Source organism: Sturnus vulgaris, chromosome 16, assembly GCF_052056855.1.
Source record: "Sturnus vulgaris isolate bStuVul1 chromosome 16, bStuVul1.hap1, whole genome shotgun sequence".
NCBI classification, from domain to species: domain Eukaryota; kingdom Metazoa; phylum Chordata; class Aves; order Passeriformes; family Sturnidae; genus Sturnus; species Sturnus vulgaris.
The window spans coordinates 13,921,616-13,941,452 of NC_142258.1; the positions used below are offsets into that span (position 1 = coordinate 13,921,616).

General features: G+C 53.6%; 2 protein-coding genes across 2 annotated transcripts; both read right to left on the reverse strand.

Annotated features, from left to right (window-relative positions):
• Nucleotides 1-356: 356 nt before the first annotated feature.
• Nucleotides 357-9,422, reverse strand: HMOX2 (heme oxygenase 2). The gene is made up of 6 exons (XM_014890969.2): nucleotides 9,209-9,422; nucleotides 4,718-4,820; nucleotides 2,955-3,072; nucleotides 2,206-2,697; nucleotides 1,171-1,291; nucleotides 357-1,089 (listed from the first exon to the last, which is right to left on the reverse strand). The coding sequence occupies exons 2-6, from the start codon at nucleotides 4,795-4,797 to the stop codon at nucleotides 965-967; spliced, it is 936 nt and encodes a 311-aa protein (XP_014746455.2). The 5' UTR covers nucleotides 4,798-4,820; nucleotides 9,209-9,422; the 3' UTR covers nucleotides 357-964.
• Nucleotides 9,423-9,858: 436 nt separating this feature from the next.
• On the reverse strand, nucleotides 9,859-14,143 carry LOC106862150 (uncharacterized). Its single transcript, XM_014890992.2, has 3 exons — nucleotides 14,087-14,143; nucleotides 13,745-13,862; nucleotides 9,859-11,282 (listed from the first exon to the last, which is right to left on the reverse strand). The coding sequence occupies exons 2-3, from the start codon at nucleotides 13,839-13,841 to the stop codon at nucleotides 10,096-10,098; spliced, it is 1,284 nt and encodes a 427-aa protein (XP_014746478.2). The 5' UTR covers nucleotides 13,842-13,862; nucleotides 14,087-14,143; the 3' UTR covers nucleotides 9,859-10,095.
• Between the last annotated feature and the right edge of the window lie 5,694 nt (nucleotides 14,144-19,837).

Below are 19,837 nucleotides of genomic sequence, written 5' to 3' on the forward strand. Positions count from 1 at the left end.
TCACTCAAAATTCACAGCAGATCTTCCTGCAGGGGAGCTGAGGACAAAGGGGTCGGGGTACAGCGGTACAAAGCACAGGAGAAAGAGCAGCAGCTTCCCTACCTTACAGGAAGCCCCTCAACACAGGACAGCACCAAGCCCTGACAGCACCTGGCTGTGTCCTCTGAGCAGGGCAACGAGCCTCCCCACATGGAAACCCCAGGGGAAACAGTAGGGCCAGTGGGGTGCTCGGGCAGGAGCTTCTCAGGGACTGCATGAGTCAGAGACAAATGAAACAGTGTGGGACTGCACCCCCTTTTCTCCCCCTTAACCCCCCTCCCCATTCTCACAATGATATGCTTTTAGCTTTCCCCAGCTACAGCATTGCAACTTTTTATTCCAGTCAAGGCTTCAGGAAGAATAACCGACAACCAACCCTCAACCCCAAAGTTGCACAATACACATTTGTCACCTCCATGTCCCACCATGGTCCTGCCCCCATCCCCAACAGGAGTCAGACTTGGTTCCCAGGACATTGCACCAAACAGGACACTCCTTTGAGATAACAGCCCCATGGCACAGCCTCAGCTTCTCAGGGTAGGAAAGCAAGTGCTCGTTGTTTGGAAGGCTGATAACATGTTCTGCAGATGCAACCCAGGGCAAGAAACCCCCCTCCAGACACTGCTTCAGGGATGGAGATGAAAAGCCAAGCATGTGAAGCCTTTGCCAGGACAAGACAGGACATCTCTGGGCAGGGCAGTGCTGCAGTGGAGTCCTCACCCCCGGCACTAACCATTCCTGTGCACTAGCCAGCTAAAGACGTTGTGTTACAGCAGCGTGCAAGGAGGCTTGGACAACCCCACAGGATTCCTGTTTATTTCCTTACTCCCACTCTGTAGTCAACTCACCACCAGCAAGGGAAAGGTCAGAAAATGGGCAGGGCACATCTCTCCCCTTGCCCCCAAGCAGAGCCACACTGTGCCCATCACAGGATGTACCAGGCTGCAGCTCCTGCTGCCACAGCCATGCAGGCTGCCAGCATCAGCTGCACCAGGGGCTGCCTGGCCAGGCCCAGAGCAGCATGGAAGGGGCAGCCGGGGCTTGCCGTGCCTGCAGGACACAGAAAGCACTGTTAGCACTGCCAGTCCTGTGCCACACACCCATGGCAGCCCTCTCCTTGCCACCACCTACCCAGTTTGTCTGCATAGTACGGGCATTTGCGGATGTCTCCTTTTCCGTCATGGACTGGGAAGCCTCCATCTTGGGCTTCTTCTGCCAGCGACCTGCCGATCTTGTCCAGCTCATCAAACACCTGCAAGTGGTCACAGTGAGCACGTGAAGCAGGCAGAGCCAGGCAGCTCTCAGCCAGACCCCTGGGATCATCTGGGGAACACGCAAGCACCACTCCTGCTTCCCTGTCCCAAGACGCCTTCCAGGGCATCCACTGCAGAGCTGTGGTGACACCTGGCACACATTGCAGCTCCAGGAAGGCACAGCCCAGCCCAAGAGCATTCAGTCAGAGCCAGGAGCAAGGCAGCACCGCCCTGCTGCTCACTTCCCAGCCTGCTCTAGGCAAATGAGGCTCTCCCCTCTCTGCTGCAGACCCTTGGAGGATCCCAGCCCCTGCAGTGGTCAGGCAGCCCCTCTCACTGCCATGGCATCCTGACAAAGGAGCCAACCACACCTCACCATGTTTCTGGCCGGTTTAAATCACACTGACCTGCTACAAGCACAAGATTAAAACTTGCATCCAGTAGCAAAATCTGTGTTCATTCCCTAGGGCAAATAGCAGCTCAGTCAGGTTTGATGAGAGGCAAATGCTATGGGAGGAACAGAAGGCTCCAGACATTTCTGCCATAAGGCAACAAGTCAGACTTGAGACAGGAGATGAATTACCACCAGGGTGGTGCAGCACACTCAAACTGTTTGAGGCTGTCTTAGTACAAGAGCTCTGTTCCCCTCACTGCTTCACAGCCACACAGCCTATGGGAATCTTGAAGTCATATTAATTTTGCCTTAATCAAAGGGCTTGGCTGTGGTGTTGGAGCATGACAGGAATTCCAGGCTGACACCAGTTCCAGAAGCTAATGAAAGAGCTAGTTCAACTAGAATCCCAACCCCTCAAGGAGGAGCTGTGGTGGTCTCAGCCCCAGACTGAGTGAGTGGTGTGTCCAAATTAACCTGCAGCACCTACACACACAGGAGATCAAGGGATTTGTTTAGTACCTGCATGTTAAATCTGAAGGCTTTGTTGGCCTCTTCCACAATCCTTTCCTTGGTGTTCTTGTCCAAGTCCAGAGCATTCATTCTTGCTCTGTAAAGCTGCTTGAACTGCTGTGCGTTGGAAATGTTGTCAAACACGTAGAATTGGATCCCTTCCTCAGTACTGGGCAACTTCAGGGCCCTCTGGGCTACCTTCTTGAGCACCTGGCCACCTGAGAGGTCCCCCATGTAGCGTGTGTAAGCATGAGCCACCAGCAACTCTGGCTCGTGTTGTCCCACATGATGGATTCTGTCCACATATTGCTGAGTTGCCTCTGAACACTGGATCTTTTCTTTCCAGTCGTCCCCATAGAAATATTTGAGGTCTTTGGCCAAAGCTTCTCTCCGGTGAAGCTCTACGGGGAAATACAGAGGAGCAAAGACTGGGTTGTCCTTGTTGTGATCCATCTCCTCTTCCAGAGCAGAGTAGGTGAAGTAAAGGGCCACGGTGGCCAGCTATGGATAGAGCACAGCTCATGTGAGAAGCTGCTCACTAGGCGGGCACAACTCATCCCATGACTACTCCTGCCTACATGGAATTGGGGTAAACAAGAGGAAACCCCCCAGGCCTGGCACAAAACCAGCCTGGAGAACCTGTACCAGGCAGGCACTGCTTGAAGGAGCAAAGGCTCTGCTTTTTCTACCACCATAGCACCCCCAAGGCTGTGGGGCTCTGAGTGCATTAAAGAGATGGGGAGCAGAGCAACACTCACCTTGAAGAGCTCCTTCTTGATGCGTCCCTTGAGGAAGTCTTTGACAAACTGAGTGTTCTCTGCACGGTCGTGAGATTCCTTCGTCCCCTCCTTCAGCAGCTCTGAAAGGTCCATGGGGCTGCAGGAAACACGAGAGCTCCTTCACCCCACTGCCCCATGCAGCAATGAGTTTGTCCCTGCTGTGTTTGGAGGGATGTCCAGTATCTACCACCCCAGTTTAGTGAATGTAGTACAAGGTGGACCCTCAGGCCACCCCGCAGGTTGAGCTGGCAGCTGCTGGAGGAAGCAGCAGGGTGGCAGCAGTCCATGTGCCAAGGAGGGCTCCAGGAGGGCTGGGGCTGCCCAGGGGCTCTGGCCCAGGGTGCTGAAGCAACTGCCAAGGGCCTGCTGATCCCTGCACCATGACTTCTGTTTCTCATCCATGTGAGCCCAACAACACTACACAAGGAAGCCTTGAGCATATGGGGAGCAACTATCAGGGCAAGCTAAAGGGGCCTTGGTGGTATCTTCTGTTGGAGAAAAAAAAAAGGCTCAGGTAGGTCCCCAGCTTTCCCAACTTGGGTATCAACTGTTAGAGAAGAGATAAGAGCTGAATGTCAAAACAGGGCAAGAACACCCTTAAAAAGTTTATTTCTCCTGAATTACACAGGTTTTTCAAGTTTCCACAAGGTGTCTTGTTTTAAAAAAAAAATACCTAAAACATTTAAATCTATGATTTTAGGCTACAGGCACTGTACCTACCTGGACACAGAATCATAGAACAAACTAAGTTGGAAAAGACCTTTGAGATCATCAAGTCAAACCTATGATCTAACACCTCCTCATCACCTAAACCCTGGCACTGAGTGCCACATCTAGTCTTCTTTTAAACATACCCAGAGACAGTGACTACAACACCCCCCGGGCAGAAAATTCCAGTGCCCAGTCACTCTTTCAGTGAATAATTTTTTCCTGATACCCAACCTAAACTTCCCCTGGTGCAGCTTAAGGCTGTGTCCTCTCATTGTGTCAGTGGTTGCCTGGGGAAAGAGACTGACCCCACCTGGCTACAACACCTTTCAGGTAAACACTCAAATCATGCCGAAGTGCACCCTACAGTTTTTATCACTAGTTTGCTACAGCTAGCACATTTGTGTCAGCTCTAAGAGAGACTTGGAACACTCCAGACCCACTGAGTGTGCCAGCAAACATGAACTTCTCATGAAGCTGAGCCTGTCAAGTCAAAGAGGTCAACCAGCCTGTCTAGGTCTTCTAGGAAGCACTCTCGTCACTCTTCCTGTTCTCCAAGTCTGAAGCCTTGGCTTTTAGAACATGTGTGTGAACTTGTTTTTTAAAGTAACCTCCTAGAAAGTGTCCTTGCCTAGACCTGAGTATTCTGCAAAGGCAAGAGCTCACCAGACTGGAGTTCACCTCTAGAGTCAGTTTTCAAAACAAGAAGCCTGCCCAGCAAGCCATGGAAAACTGCCCCCCCCTTGGCCAGGAAGACACAAACACAGCTGCCAAATAGTCAAATGTTTCTGAAATGTGACTTTCACAGCAGAGACAAAAAAAACCAGTTTGTTGTCAGGCCTTCCAGATAATTTTTTCCCATCCCTTCCACCCTTACAGTACAGTTTGACAAAAGAGATTTCACAGCACATGTATTTGATTAATCATTTACTGGGGTCCCTCACTTCTTTCAGATGAGAAGGATCACTCCTCTACCTGGATGATCTCTTGCCTTGCCCAAGGCTGTCTGTGCCAATGAGTAGGACAGAACTCACCTGACAGCATCATCTTCAATTTCCTCATAGTGCAAGACGTCTTCCTCTCCCCCTCCTGGGCTCTCCAGGGCTGATGGCATTGTGATCACTGCTGGGGATCAGTCTGAAAAGCAAAATCAGAGGGGGGTTTTCAGGGGAAGCTGCCTTAGCAAAGGGATGGGTGTGAAATGTTGGACAGTCCAGCAAGGAGCTCTCTGAGCAGCTCTACCAGGCAGGGAATTGAAGAGCCTCTGGCTCTTTCCACCTCACACCAGGCACTTCCAGGATGCAGATTTGTCTGTTCAGTTCAGCTACCTCAGGTGAGCCTCAACACTGACACCCAGTTCACAAAATACTAACTTCAGAGGAGACCTACAACACAGCACCCTACTGTGTCCCCCTTCAGGATGGCTCCTGGCTGAAAATGAGACCTCCATGTCGGGAATCAGCACTGTATTTGTGAGCAGGCTGCTTTCCCCTGGTGCTACCAAATATTTCCCCCAAATGTCACACACTAAGCAGAGTAACTGGAAAGGGAAGCCCCTCTCCTTCACTCAGGAGGAAGAGCAAGCTATATGTCCACACCAGTACAAAGTTTCCCTGGAAGGAAGCAGTGTGAATTAGGCCAGCTGAGCTCTGAAGTCAGGCAGCTCACAGGGGAAACAAGAACGTGACAGAATAGAGGAACTTCCAAAGCAGGGGCAGATCTCACTGCTCTGCCTTTCCTGGGCCACTCTCCAAGCACAGTGAGCTGCACACAGCTCTTGCTCCCACTCACATCCTCCTTTCCTACCTGGCAGAATTTACTTCAAATCTCATAAGTATACTGGGTTCCCCCTTCCCATTTGCAAAAGGAAATAAAACCTCCTTGGATGTAACAGGATGCACAACCCTTATCCAGGAGCAGGAACAAGACACCCCTGGATTAAACTGGCTGAGCACAGAAATCCAGGCAACTCATCTATGAAATGGACCTGTAATCAGCTTTGTGCAGAGTAACACCACCACCAACAACAGCTTTCAGGCAGCCTTGGGAGAGGAGCAGGGAGCTAAGCTCACCAAGAGAACCATCCTCATGCTCCCTCACTGCAGTTCAGCCCCCCTTGCTGGGCTGCATCCATAGATTCACTGCTCAACCCATGCCTGGGGACTGGGAGAACCAACAAGCAGCTGCCTCAAGCTGGTCAGCACAGGGCCAGCACTGGCACAGCAGCTCACACGAGCACACTGATTAGAAATTAACTGCTCTCCAGTTCCTCACCCCAGAGTTTCTAAGCCCTGTTCCACAGCCACCCTCAGCTCTTCACACTCCAACCAGGAGCCAGGGCTGAGCCCCATCCTCAGGTGCAGCAAAAGGCTCCCCTCAGCTCAGGCACAGCACCTGCTCTGGGGGACTCCTCACCAGGTGAAGGTTTCCCCTGTGATCACACAGTCTTTTACATTCCCTAGGACAGAGCCTTCCCCAGGGAAAGGCTGACCAAGTGCATTATTTTGTGTCATTCAGGGTCATAGGGGGTGGCAGCCCTACATTCCCACCACCCCTCCCTTGATGTGCAGTCTGCCCATCCCTGGGTAAAGGTCAGGCCAGAAACCAGAAACTTCAATTGCTGTGCTGTCTATGTGATCACTCACCAGGCAGCTCAACTCAGGGACCATCTTCACTCCTCACACAGCTTCAGCTCTTGGGAAACTCCCACTGTGGGGAAGGGAAACCAAAGCACAAGGGCAAACCAGCCACCTGAGCTCAGCCAGGAGCCTGTCACGGGCACAGGAGGAAAAGCACATTCACCATCTGCCACTGCACATCACCAGCTCTGTGCCACCCTGCCTGCTCATGGCAGCCCAGGACCTCCTCAGGACATGCAGATTCCAAAATAAAACTAGACAAACTAGTTCCAATTTATCTTATATTCCCAGAAAGCTAGAATCCTGGAGGTGAGGTGTGCTGTCTCCACACGCCTGCAACAGCCACCAGTACAAAGCAGCAGATGAGAGCAGAGCTAAAGAACACTTAAGCTGCACTCATCCCTTGGGAGAGTCCTGAAGGCTGACATCAAATCCTGTCCAAAGGAACACACCACGTCAGGCCTCGAAAATTAGTGGTTAACAGCAGCAATGGCCCAAGGTTCCCAATGGCCAAAGATGGCCCTGGGATCACCACATCTGCTGCTCATGGGAGCCTCCACTCCCACAGCCTGAGCACACTCCTGTTCACACAGGAACTTGGTTCTCTGTGTCACACAGGGAATAGCAGGGTCTCAGAAGCCTTCACCCCACCCTGTTACCAGTGTTATACAAGCACAACTAATGGAAATGTTCCAGGAGAACAGTCTGCTGTTGGGAGCAGAGGTTACCATGCAAAAAGTCACTGGAGGCTTTTTGTGCATTCTCAGACCTGTATTTTCCCTGCCATGTTTTGCAGGGCTCAGCCTGACAAGCTCTCCGTGGCAGTGGGCAGGGCAGTGCTAACACCAGTCCCTGCAGCCCCAGGTGAGGGCAGAACTCCTGCAGAAAAATGTGGAAGTTGAGATTTTTCCCAATATAGTCTCTAGCACAGACACCTCCCCAACAAGACAAGTCAGCACAAACCAACCCCATGCTGGGTTATTGCAGAACCAGAAGGAAAGGCAGCCAGAGCCACTGTGTCTCATACCACCACACACCGTTGCTTTTACTCAAAAACTGGCAACTACAAGCCCCAGTTTGTGGTCACAGTCCTGGTTTCTCTGCTCCTCTGAACGGGGGCATGTCCTACATGCCAAGGAGGAGGCTCAGGCAGTGCCACCTCCTCTGCAGAGGCTGGAACACTATTTCATTTGCTGCAAGGAACTCTGCTCATCCAGGACCTGGCTGATGTTCAGGGTACCTCCCAGTGCCCAGACAGAGCCTGCCTAGGAGCAATCCAACAGCTACCAGTTGGGATAGCAGGGCTGGAGAGTGGGAGGAGGTTTGGTACAGGACACCTCAGCATTCCAAACATTTCTTTCCCAATGACAGTGTTCAAACCGCCTGAGAAAACACCTCTATCTCATCTAGATGTGTGCAGTGTGTCCCTGCACACATCTCCTCACCAAGCTGCACACCCCAGATGCACGGCTGTTCTTCTCAGGGTAGGAAGACATTTAATCCAAATAATCCCAAGCCTTTCGAAGGAAGAAGACACTGATGATGCAGAGAAGGAAGACTGGAAGCCCTAGATTTTCTTGGGCACTCCGGGAGTTCAGTAACTCACAAACACCCAGGGAATACAGAGCTCATATCTGCTGTTTAACTTTCATGCAACTTCAAGGCGTTTCCCCATACACAAAGCCCAGAGTGTGGTTGGACCTATCATCACTGCAGTGGAAACAAACCTCAGAACCCCAGGCCTAGAGGCTTGAAGAATCATCCCAGAGGTTACCTGGCAAGCCCAGCAGGAGAGATTCTCATCTCCATCTCCTTCTGGGGAGAGATTTAGCACTGGCTGCTGCTGGAAATGGAGCCTCACAGACTAAATTACCACATTACCTGATCCCAGGTACGTTAAAGATTTCACCTGGATACAGCCTAAATTGAGGCAGCAATTCAAATCCCAGACACTTTTAGCAGCACTCACACAAACACTACTTCTGTCTTCTAGAGTTGCAGCCCAGCACCTCAACAAACCGACCAAAGAAAGTTCCTGGTGACCTCAAGGACCTTATCCAGTTCTGCCCTTTGTGGTGGCCATCAAGAATTTGTTTTCTCACCCTGGCTATGAAAACTGTCAAGAGGCAAGTCAGGGTTGGATCTGGGCTGAGAAAGAATACATTGTGACAGACACACACAATTATACTAAACAGCCTTTGTTCAGCACAGAGCCAGTGCTTGCCCATGTCGGCTGTCAGCTGTGTGTGGGACGTACCAAGCAGGGCCTTAGGACTGATACATGCAATGCAGTGCTAAGTGTAGGTGCTGAAGCTTAAACAGGACAATCGCCAATAATGGAAAAGGAGGAATAGCAAGAGGCTTGCATTCCCAAATGCTTCTCTGAGCTCTGCGGGGCCAAGGAAAACCAAGTGGCCCCGTGGCCATCGGGAGCACGCAGAGCAGGGCTCCGGTCCCCGAAGCCCCAGGTGTCGCTCACGAGCAGCGGTGCAAAGTCACTGCGGGACTCAGGCCCCAGTGCTGGCACACGTCGCCGGCCGCTAGGCAGGCGCTCGCTCGTGGGGACCCACGGCAGGACCAGCGAGGGCTGAGAACAGCCAGAGCGGCGGGCGGGCAGCGCCCGACCCCACACGGGCACAGGGCTCGCGGGTGGGCGTTGTGGGCCCGGGCGGCCCGGCCCGCGCCAAGGCGGTCATGTCGGCCGCGACAGCCCCGGGCCCCAGTGGGCAGCGGCGCGGAAAAACGGCTGTGAGGCGGTCCGGGAGGGCTTCCGGCCCAGCCACCACCGGGAGCGGGCAGAGCCCCGCAGCGTGAGCGCCAAAGCAGAGGGGAGGCCGGCAGGCCCAGGCCCGGCCGCGTTGCCATGGGGACGCGCCGCGCACTCACCGCTACCGCTGCCACCCTCGGCCCCGCCGTAAGACAAAGGCCCCGCGCGAGCGGCCCGGCTTTATTGCCGAGGGGTCACGGCGCGGCCAATCAGGAGCCGCGCACGGCACGCGCCGGCGATTGGCGAAGGCGGCCAAGACGCCGCGCGGAGCCCCCCTCTGGGCGGGCGGCGCGCGACGCCGCGCACGCGCAGCAGCACCGATGGGTGGGGGGCGGGGGAGCCACGTGACACACGAATCACGCCCACCACTCACACTGCCGGTCCCGCCCCCGGAGGGCGGCCGGTGTGCAAACCTGCGCATGCGCAAGCAACGCCACGCCACGGCAACCGGAAACGGCGGCCGAGAAGAAAACACGGCGGCAGCGCTGCGGTATCGGCGGTTTTATTGGCGGCTGCAGCAACGGCACGCAGCGCAGCTGCCGCTCCACAGCCACTGCAGGGCCGCGAGAACACACGGATAGCCAGCGCAGGGGGCCGAGGCCACTGGGCTTTGGGCATCTTTGGGCTGCGGCTCCAGCCCGTGGGCTCAGGGAGGGAGCTCAGCGCCTCTGAACATAGAGCAGGAGCTTCTGTTGACCGAGTGTTGCAGGCTTTAAGATGGTCCGAGTGCTTCGCTCTATTGTCCACATGTGGGCGTAGAGTCGTTTACCTTCCTCAGCCTTTTCAAATCACTTCCTTTCTCTCCCAGGAGCTTTCCCTCTGAACACCATCAACTGCCTCTGATGTGTCCACGCTCTCCTCCAGACCTCCAGTTCTTCGCACTGACTCTCCCCTATTTGCACCTCTCTCCTTTAGGACTCGTTCTCCTGGAAGAAAGTCCTTCCCACTCCGTGAGCAGGGCAGTCAATGGAGAGAACGGAGGCACAGGGACCAAGGGGATCAGAGTCTAGGGATGCCCCGCCCTGTGGACACGCCGGTGCCGCAGGAGCGCGGAGCTCACGGCGAAGCCTCTCCCGCAGTCGGCACAGGCGTAGGGCCGCTCGCCGGTGTGGGTGCGGCGGTGCTGGGTGAGGTGGGCGCTCTGCCTGAAGCTGTCCCCGCAGTCAGTACAGGCGTACGGCCGCTCCCCGCTGTGCACCCGCCAGTGCCGCAGCAGGGCCGACCTCCACAGGAAGCTCTTCCCGCACTCCGTGCACTCAAAGGGGCGCTCCCCGGTGTGGAAGCGGCGGTGCTGGATGAGGTGGGAGCTCACCGTGAAGCTCTTCCCGCACTCGGAGCACCCGTACAGCCGCTCGCCCCTGTGGAACCGCCGGTGCTGGATGAGGGCCGAACTCACGGTGAAGCTCTTCCCGCACTCGGAGCACTTGTATGGCTTCTCCCCGGTGTGCACTCGCTGGTGCTTCACGAGCTCGGAGCTCTGGCTGAAGCTCTTCCCGCACTCGGTGCAGCCGTAGGGCTTCTCCCCGGTGTGGACGCGCCGGTGCCGAGCCAGAGCCGAGCTCACGCTGAAGCTGCTCCCGCAGCTGCTGCACGTGTAGGGCCTCTCCCCGGTGTGCACTCGCCGGTGCTGCACCAGCTGGGAGTTCCCGGAGAAGCTCTTGCCGCACTCGGCACACCTGAAGGGCTTCTCCCCGGTGTGGGTCACCTGGTGCCGCAGCAGCTTTGAGCTCACGCTGAAGCTCTTCCCACACTCGGAGCACTCGTAGGGCCTCTCTCCCGTGTGGATCCTCTGGTGCTGGATGAGATGGGAGCGCTGCCGGAAACGCTCCCCACACTCGCTGCAGGAGAAGGGTTTCTCTCCTGTGTGGATTCTCCGATGCTGGATGAGGTTGGAACTCACACGGAAGCTCTTCCCGCAGTCCCCACATATCATCAGTCTCCCCACAGAGGAATTTCTCTGCTGGGTAACATCTGGCAGCTTCCTGAAACTTCTCCCAGGCAGCATCACTCGGCTTTGCCTCTTCTCCAGAGCTCTCTGAACCCTTTCAGACCTCTGTGGGACGACTGGGTCCTGTGCAGGACTCTGGGAATTGTTCTCCTTGGACAGTCCTGAGAGTAAAACCTCAGGCTCTGCTGGCCCAGGGATGCCTTGGTGGGGATTCTTCTCTTTTTTGCTCACAATCCCATCTTCAGCTGCAATAAAACGAGAATCCAGATAGAAGTCACAGACAGGAAACTTTAGACAGGATAAATCAAAAGGGATCAAATTCTAAAGGTTGCCCAGATTGACTCTTACAGAAAGTTCTGGTATTTCCCTTCAAACTACACAGTAGATTTCTCAGTATGTTCACAGGAACAGATGCTGGTAACAGCCCTGTGTGCTCTTGACAGAACCTGAATCCACTGAAATTATTGGCAAATTAGAGGTAAAAGTTTAGTGCTTCAACAGGAAAGATGGCTGCTCTTCTAGGATATCTGAAAAGTTATTAAAAGCTGAATTGAGAATCATGGAAGTGCCACAAAGAACTGTCCTACTCAGCAGAACAAATGCAACATCCCTGATCTGCTGCTGGTGCTGCAGAGAGAAGCACTCCAAAAGGAGGCACTAAGGGATGGAATTAGATACCTCAAACGTGGCTTATGCCAGTCTTAGAGGCAGAAAAAAAGGCAACTTTTTGCTTCTGTGGATGCATGGAAGAACACACAGAACTGGGATGAGGAAGTGTTGTCTTGGAGCAGGAGAGGCACTGCACAACCAAGAAAGGAAGGAGAGTCCAGGATTACAGCCCAGAAGATAAAAGTACTCATCTGATCTTCCTCTCTCTGGGCAGTGTAAGAAAATATCACAAAGTGAATTCCTGAGATGCCTTTTACAGTAGCTTGGTGTGACACTGACACTTCATATAGTTTTCTGTAAAATTGTTCCATGAGAGCAACAGAAACTGGAACTTTGATAGCCATGTGTCCACAGCTACTCCAGCCACGTGGGATCTGGAGGAAGAGGGACATCCAAAGACAGGACAAGGACATTTCTGGCAGCCCAGCATGAAGCCTTTGCCCTGTGGGTCAGACTTACAGAGCTTGGGAAGTTGCTCTGTTGCTGTTGTCTGTAAAGGGTTTGATCAAAATCATGATGACAGGACCTCACGTGTTTTAAGTGAAAGGAGAATAAGTTCACAATGCTCAGGAACTTATACTGGAAGCATAAGGCTGAACTGGCAAAAATTAAGCAAAAGTAAAAGCAAACAAGAAAGGAAGAGTGTGGTTCTTCCTCAGCCCATGCCAATTTGGGTTGAGCTCAAGCCTCTGATATGTCCAAGACTGCCAGTGCTAAGATCTGAGTCAAGTTCCAGGTAAGTAGTGTAAGTGCAGACATTGGGGAAAAATCTAAATATCACCTTAAATGTACCCTTGGATCTCTTTCTCAAGAGAATCCACTTGGAGTTTTTCAGAGATGTCACCAATTTTACCAAAGGGAAGATCTGGAATCCAAAAGCATTCTCAAAGAAATTCATCCTTCGCCAAAATTGGTAAGGAAACTCAGCTGCTGTGGGATGAACGACCGTCGTGAGGTGGGAAGGAAGGGAAAGGGGAGGTGCTTATGATTCTGTTGTTCAGACACAAAAGCTGACTATAAAATGTGTCAGAGCCTTACAATACTGGCCAACCAGGTGACAGGGGAATGACAGAGAACATTCACTGCAGGTAAACAAAGAAGTGCAGAGGGGAACAGCCTCTACAGCAGGAGCTGGTATAGAGGGCTCCTCTATGGATGGGTCTAGGATGTTCTTGATATTATTCTGGAATAGTCCCTTGGAGCAGATGGATGAAAACTGCAGGCAGACAAAATAGCTCATCGAATGTCAATGATTTTCAGGGAAAAACAGAGAATAAAGAGAATGTAATTGTTCCCTTGCAGCTCAAACAACACACCTTGACTATGTGCAAGGGCAGGGATGGATCCTCCATTTCAGAGAAATTCCAATAGAACCGAGGGAGGTACAGAGCATGACACAAATAATAAAAGGCACAGAACAGCTTCTGCCTTGGAGATAAAGTGTACAGCTGATAAGGTTATTGCAGAGGACTGTGAAACTACAAGTGGCCTGTGGGGTGGGTAGGGATCCCTCCTGCACCATCTGCTCTGAATGAAGAAGTGATATGAAGTGAGCTATTAGAAGGCAGCTTCAAAGCAAACTAAAGAAGGCAGCAACTCACAAAGCAGCTGAATATGCTGTGGAACTACTGTTTGCAAGCTGTCACAGATGCTAAAACATGCACAACTTCAGATGGCAAAAAAATACAGAGAGCTGTGAGATACTGAGACATTGCACGTCTGCTTTAGTAGTTTCTGAAGACTACAGAAGTAGTCTTCAGAGTAGCTTCTGAAATTACAGAGTGCCAGGGCCTGGGAAAGAATCCAGGAACACACCACTGCCTGTCTGCCTTCTCTGAGAGCCAGCACTGGCTGCTGCTAGGGACCACTGAGTCCCTCCTGGTATCACCAGTGCTATACATTCTGGTAGGGTCTGGGAATCCTGAAGCAGTTTTTCTCACTGACAGGTTCACAGATGTGCTGGGTTAATGGTCAGACTCCATGATTTTAGCGAACTTTTCCCAACCTTAATGACTGTATGATTGTACTATCCCCTTACCTGCACAATTGCTGCTCAGCACTGCCTCGGACTTCTCTCGGTAGGCGCGAAGGTGGGAAAACCACAATTCCTCCTTCTGATCCATGTGGGAGATCATTTCCAGCTCTTTTCAGGGGACCTGCTCCGGGGGGAACACACGGGGCGGGTCAGACGGGCCGCGATTTACCCGACCCAGCAGGGGGTGGCTCTGCGGGGCGGCAGCTGTGGGGCTGTGGGGAGGGAATGCGGAGCCGCCCGGGTGAAGGGGGCTGCGGCGGCGGGGCCTGCCGGGGGTCCTAGCCCCGCCAGTGTCCCCGTCCCAGCCCCGCAGGTGTCCCCGTCCGTGTCCCCCTGTCCCCTCACCCGCGCTCGGCTCCGCTCGGCGGCTCCGCGGCCGCTGAGGCGCGGTCACGTGACAGGCAACGGTGGTCGATGGCGGCTCGGCGGGCGGTGAGGGCGGCCCGGGATGGCGGCGGCGGCGGGGCTGAGGGGATCGCGGTCTTGGACCCCGTCCCCTGCTGCCCGCACTGCCCCGAACCTTTCCCCCGTGTGCTGGGCGAGCCGCCACGGCCGCCGGGGTGTTTCCCTAAGAGACCTTAGCGGGGCTTCATGCGGGAAGGGAACACGGAGCCTTCGCTGCAGAGGCTCAGGGAACAAGACGCGATGGCAGCCACCGCTTTCTGAGGGAAGAACATTTCCAGAAGACACCGGAGCAGAATTCTATAGATTTGTGTCTGGGTTCCATGTCCTTCCAGGACATGGGTGCCCAGCCTGGGCCCTGTCAGGGGCTGGAGCCACACAGGTCTCACAAGTGTTGTGAAGGGAGTAGTGGGATTTTGCCGATCTTGGGCATAAATCTAAATTCTTAGCAATCACCCATGATTTGAGTTGGAAGGGACCTTAAAGTTCATCCCATTCGACCCCCTGCCATGGGCAGGGACACCTTCCACTATCCCAAACTGCTCCAAGCCCTGTCCAACCTGGCCTTGAACATTTGCAGGGATTTGGAGTCCAAATCTTCCCTGGGTAATCATAGGGATGACTCTGCCAAAGGCTGCATCCCTCTCCCAGGCACTTTGTGTTTCATTAGACATGTGACAAAAAATGCCTCCAGAAAAAATTTTATACTGGAACAATACGGAAAGCAAACCAGCACATTTAAAATGCGCTTTCTGAGCAGCTCCAAGTCCCCTTGAAGAACTGCAGGAAGGATTGCTCTCGGATTTATCCCTTCCATATCTAAACACTGGCACTGTAAGTGTGGTTCTGTTGGCCCAGTACCAGAGAAAGGCACTGCAGTCACCACTCTGGGCTTTACAGCATTCTCCTATTTTTTTAGTTCAGCTGGGCCCTCCAAGGGTCTTGACCACGATGAGGGATTGCAGGCAATCATGAAATGCCATTAAACAGGGTGACTGTACACACAGAACTGTGCCTGTGTGAGAAAACAGCTCTCTTCTCAAATGCAGAATTATTTAATAGGCATCTGCAGCACAGCTTTTCAGAATAAACCTATTTAGGCTGTTTTTTTCAGGCAGGTAATCTGGCAATACACAAACTATTAGGGAGTATCCCAAACCAATCCCACTGTTCATTTGATTGTCACAGCAAATTTAGAAGTTCACTCTTATATGCTCACATAAGACAGAAACATTGTGCAATGACAATAACATTTCTTTAATTGAAAAAAAACAACAAATACTTTAGTTGATTTTTTTGCAGCATTGAAAGTATTAAAAGCAACAGAAATATAAAACTAGTTTTGGTAACTTACTGCACAGTTGGAAATAAAAAATTATGACAGTGTATCTTCCAAGACATAGGAGCATACTTTAGGAACGTAACACCCAGGGAAATATCTACAAATTCAATTGTTTAGCAATGCATTGGCACTGGCAGATGGCAACACCAGTGTTAACTCAGTCAGGCCTGCTCTGCTCAGAGATTAATGAAGCAGGAGAATGAGACAGGATTCAGATAATTTACAGTGTATTTGAGGCGTGCCTTTGTGGTCTTGAAGGCTTCAAAAGATTTTAAATCCTTTCCTTATTATCTAAGAAAACTTTTAGAATTACATTGTCAACTTCAGCAATAAGGAGGCATCAAAGCAGGCATCTAAAAAGTAGTCAGTTCCAAACCCTGACAGCAAGGATGTGGCATTAAAATTCAATTATTTTTTCCCCATGTAGTAAAGTGTTTTAAGACATGATGTAATTTGAATGATTGTAATTTATATCCACTGAAGTGGGATGCTACCTCCAGTGAAGGTAAAGATGTAATAATTGATCACAAAATCTTTGATTGTGGATATGTCTTACCTGAAACCACAACAAGAATAGTGGGAAGGGATATTTATATTCCCATATTAAGACTGGTTAGTAAGACTGAGGCTTTTCCATTTGTGACGTGTGTACTTGAGAGAAATACAAGTACACTGAGGGAATAGCATCAGCTGAAAAGCCAGTTAAGGAAAGCCCTGTCTTTCTCAAAATAGTCATTCCTTGCAACCCTTGGTGAGGAAGGTGGGAGAGGAAAAGTTCAGTTCCCTTCCCCAGCATCCCAACCATCCAAGGTCAGCTGGACTGTACACCACAGACCCTCCAGACTTGCGCCTGTGGAGGTTTAGACTGGACATTAGAAAGAATTTCTACCCAGAAAAGGTGACTAGATATTGGAATGGGCTGCCCAGGGGAGTGGAGGAGTCACCAATGTGGGAAGGGTTTTAGGGCAGACTGGATGTGGTGCTCAGTCACAAGGTCCCTCTCCCAGCTTGTGGCTAGCATAGGGCCACTTCACTCTGGTGGCCATGGTGGTGATTGGTAACAGGTTGGACCAGTGATCTCACTGGGCCATGTTCTACAGCTGTTTCAGACACACAGGTTTAGGAATGTTAGTAGCAATTGCAAAGTGAACTGAGTTAAAAACAAAGGCCTTATATGTATTTCCACAACAATCTCTGCCTTAAAAATCAGCAGGACAAACTGAGTGGCAGAACTACAGATGGAAGTCACAGGAGTGGAAATAGGCAAAGCTGGAGAGAGTGGATTGAACACAGGGTAAAGCATTTCACAGCCAAAAATCAGGGGAGGTTTGGGTTGGACATCAGAAAGAATTCCTTCCCATAAAGAGTGATCATATGTTGGAATGGGTGGTAAATTAATTGTGGCAGGATGTGTTCAAGCTAAGCCTGAGTGAGACAATCATGGCTCTGGTCTAGTTGCCATGGTGGAGCTGGGCCCCAGGTTGGACTCACTAATATCGCAGGGCTCCAGCTGAATTGATGCCATTGTTCTGTGACATCAGAGGCTTTGGGGACAGCGCGGTGGTTGATGAGTGTCCCCAGCCCGTTGTTGCGCCCAGAGCCGAGGCACGAGTGGTCTGGGAAGGACGGGCAGAGGCTGTTGAGCGGTGGCAGCTTGGCCTTGAGCAGCACCATGGGCAGCCAGGGGCTCTCGTGGCTGCTGCTGCCGCTGTCGGCGCTGCTGCTGCTCTGGGTGGAGCCAGTGGAGCCTCCCAGGCCCGCTGCTGCCGGGGCCACAGGGAGCCGGGATGCGCTGCCCGAGCCCCTGGAAGAGCAGGAGCTGGCGGCCATGAGGGACGCCATGCTGGTGGTGGAGGCGCTGCCCTGGCTCTGCGCAGCCGTGGCCCTGCTTGTCAAGGGCCTTCGGCTGGGCTGGGTCCTTGGCCAAGGGCTCAGGAGGCGCTGGGGAGAGGTGAGGGAGGGGCTGGGGCAGCTGTGGCGGGGCCGGGAGCCGCCAAGGCCTTGGGGCAGGAGGGTGTGGGGCCAGGGCTGAGAGCCCCGTGGGGGAGCAGAGCTGGGCAGGCCCCGAGGGCGCTGGGCCTGCGGGGCAGCCCTTTGGCCGAGGCGCGCAGGCAGAGCGGGGGCTGAGCCCATGGCTGGGCAGCGATGGGGCCCGGCTGAGCCCCGCCGAGCCCCGGCAGAGGCGGCGGCCGCAGCTCTTGTTGCTGCAGCCTCTGCCCGGGCCAGCCCAGCCGGGCCCCGGGCTCTCTGTGCACCGGGGGCCAAAGGCAGCGGCACAGGGCTCAGCCCCCTGAGGCCCCCGTGCCCCTTGCATGGGGCTCCCTGTGCTGTGTTGCAGCAGAAGAGCCAGAGCGTCTGGGCCGGAGCACGGCCGTGCTGCCAGGGCCACGGCTGCTGCGAGGAGCTGCTGCAGCTGCTGCTGGAGAACCGGGCCCTGATGAGGCGCTGCCTGCGCCAGAGCTCCCGCCACAGCCCAGGGCTCAGAGGGAAGAGCCGAAGGAGCCCTGGCACTCACAAGAAGAGGAGAGTCCACTTCTCATCTCTCCTCTGACTCTCCAGCCCCAGCTCGTCTCTGGCCTTGACAGACAGGGCAGGGAATGCATGACCAGTGCCGAGCCCAGGCACTGGGACATTCCCGCCCATAGGTGTTAGGAGCCCCTCTGTTATTAGATAGAATAGGTTTCCCAGAAGTCTTCCCCACCTCCAGTCTTAGTTTTTCAGAATGTTCTAGTGTAGGATTTTTAGGCATTCCCTCCCATAGGTGTTAGGAACCCGTCTGTTGTTAGGAATAATAGATTTCCCCAGAATTTTCTCATCCCCTAGTTAAAGTTCTTCAAATAGTTCAAGTTAAGGATATTTAGGCATAGGCTTCCCAGTCATGTTCTCATCCCCTAGTTGAAGAGTAGTCTAGGTCAATAAAGTTCATGTTTTCTGTACATTGCTGTGTTATTTGACTGTACCATCCCAGAGGGGACCCAGCAATGGATGGTTTTGCCCATGGGCTGCAGACCAGCAGTCAAGTTGAGCCTGAGTGCCAGAGCAGGATTTAAAGGGTATTCAGGACAGGTGGGAGTCAGGCCATGGGCAATATTGTCTTGCCTCCATCTTCCAAAGAAGCATTTATTTGATCACCAGGGGGGTTCCCAAAAGCCCAGGGAGGTGTCTGGGCGGCCCCAGATTGCTCTTGCAGGCACACAGGGGAGCAGGGAAGGGGCAGGAGCATCCCTGGGGTGCTGTGAGGGACGGCCAGAGGGGCCATCCCTGGGGCCCAGGCAAGGGCTGCTGCCTTCAGGCTGCCAAATGCACGCAGGGGCTGCCCGGGTGTGTGGCAAGGCCTGAGGGGAGTCCTTGGGCAGCCCAAAGCACAGCCTGTTCCCTGTCTGTCTGGATGATCTGGAGGAGGGGCTGGAGTGTCCTAGGAGCAAATGGGTGAGGACACCGAGTGGGGTGGCAGTGTGGGGTGCTGAGGATGGAAAGACTCTGCAGAGGGCCCCGGCCAGGCTGGCCAGGCCAAGAGCAGTGGCCGGAGGTGGCAGAGGCCCAAGTGGCTGCAGGTGCTGCCCTTTGGCCACAAGGAGCCCCGGCAGCTCCCAGCTGGGGCAGAGTGTGTGGAAAGGCTCCAGCAGGAAAGGCCTGATGGACAGTGGCTGAAGCACAGCCAGGTGTGCCCATGTGGGCTAATGGCCAATGGCCCCTGGCCTGTGTCAGCAGGGCAGTGCTTGTGGCCCTGTGCTGGGCACTGGTGAGGCCACAGCTCGAGTGCTTTGTCCAGTTGTGGGCCCCTCAGTTGTGGGAGGACATTGAGGGGCTGGAGCGGGTGCAGGGAAGGGAAGGGAGCTGGGGAAGGGTGTGGAGCACATGTCCTGTGCCGAGGGGCTGAGGGAGCCTGGGGGGCTCAGCCTGGAGGAGAGGAGGTTGTGGGGAGGGACACGAGAGCTTCTCAGTGTCGGCAACTGCGTGGCAGGAGGGTGCAGCCAGGTGGGGCCGGGCTCTGCTCCCAGGGAACAAGGAACAGGACAAGAGGACGTGGGGTCACAGAATCACAGATTGGGTGGGGTTGCAAGGGGCCCCCAAGGATCCTCCACGTCCAACCCTTGGCCCTGCAATGGAGATCCCTGTGCTGCACATCCGGCTGTGAAAGGCCCGAGCTCACAAAGGAGACACAGGAGTCCTTCAGGACTCACCTGGGTTCAGAGAGTGCCCTAGGTTGTATCGCAGTGGGGTATCGCACAAGTTTTTGGAGGACACAGCCTCCTTTTCTCCTGAGCTCCAGCCCACATGTTGCCCTCGTCTTTTCTGCACTGATGATGTCCTAGGAAGTTGCAGCCCTCCTGACCCACCTACTCCATACT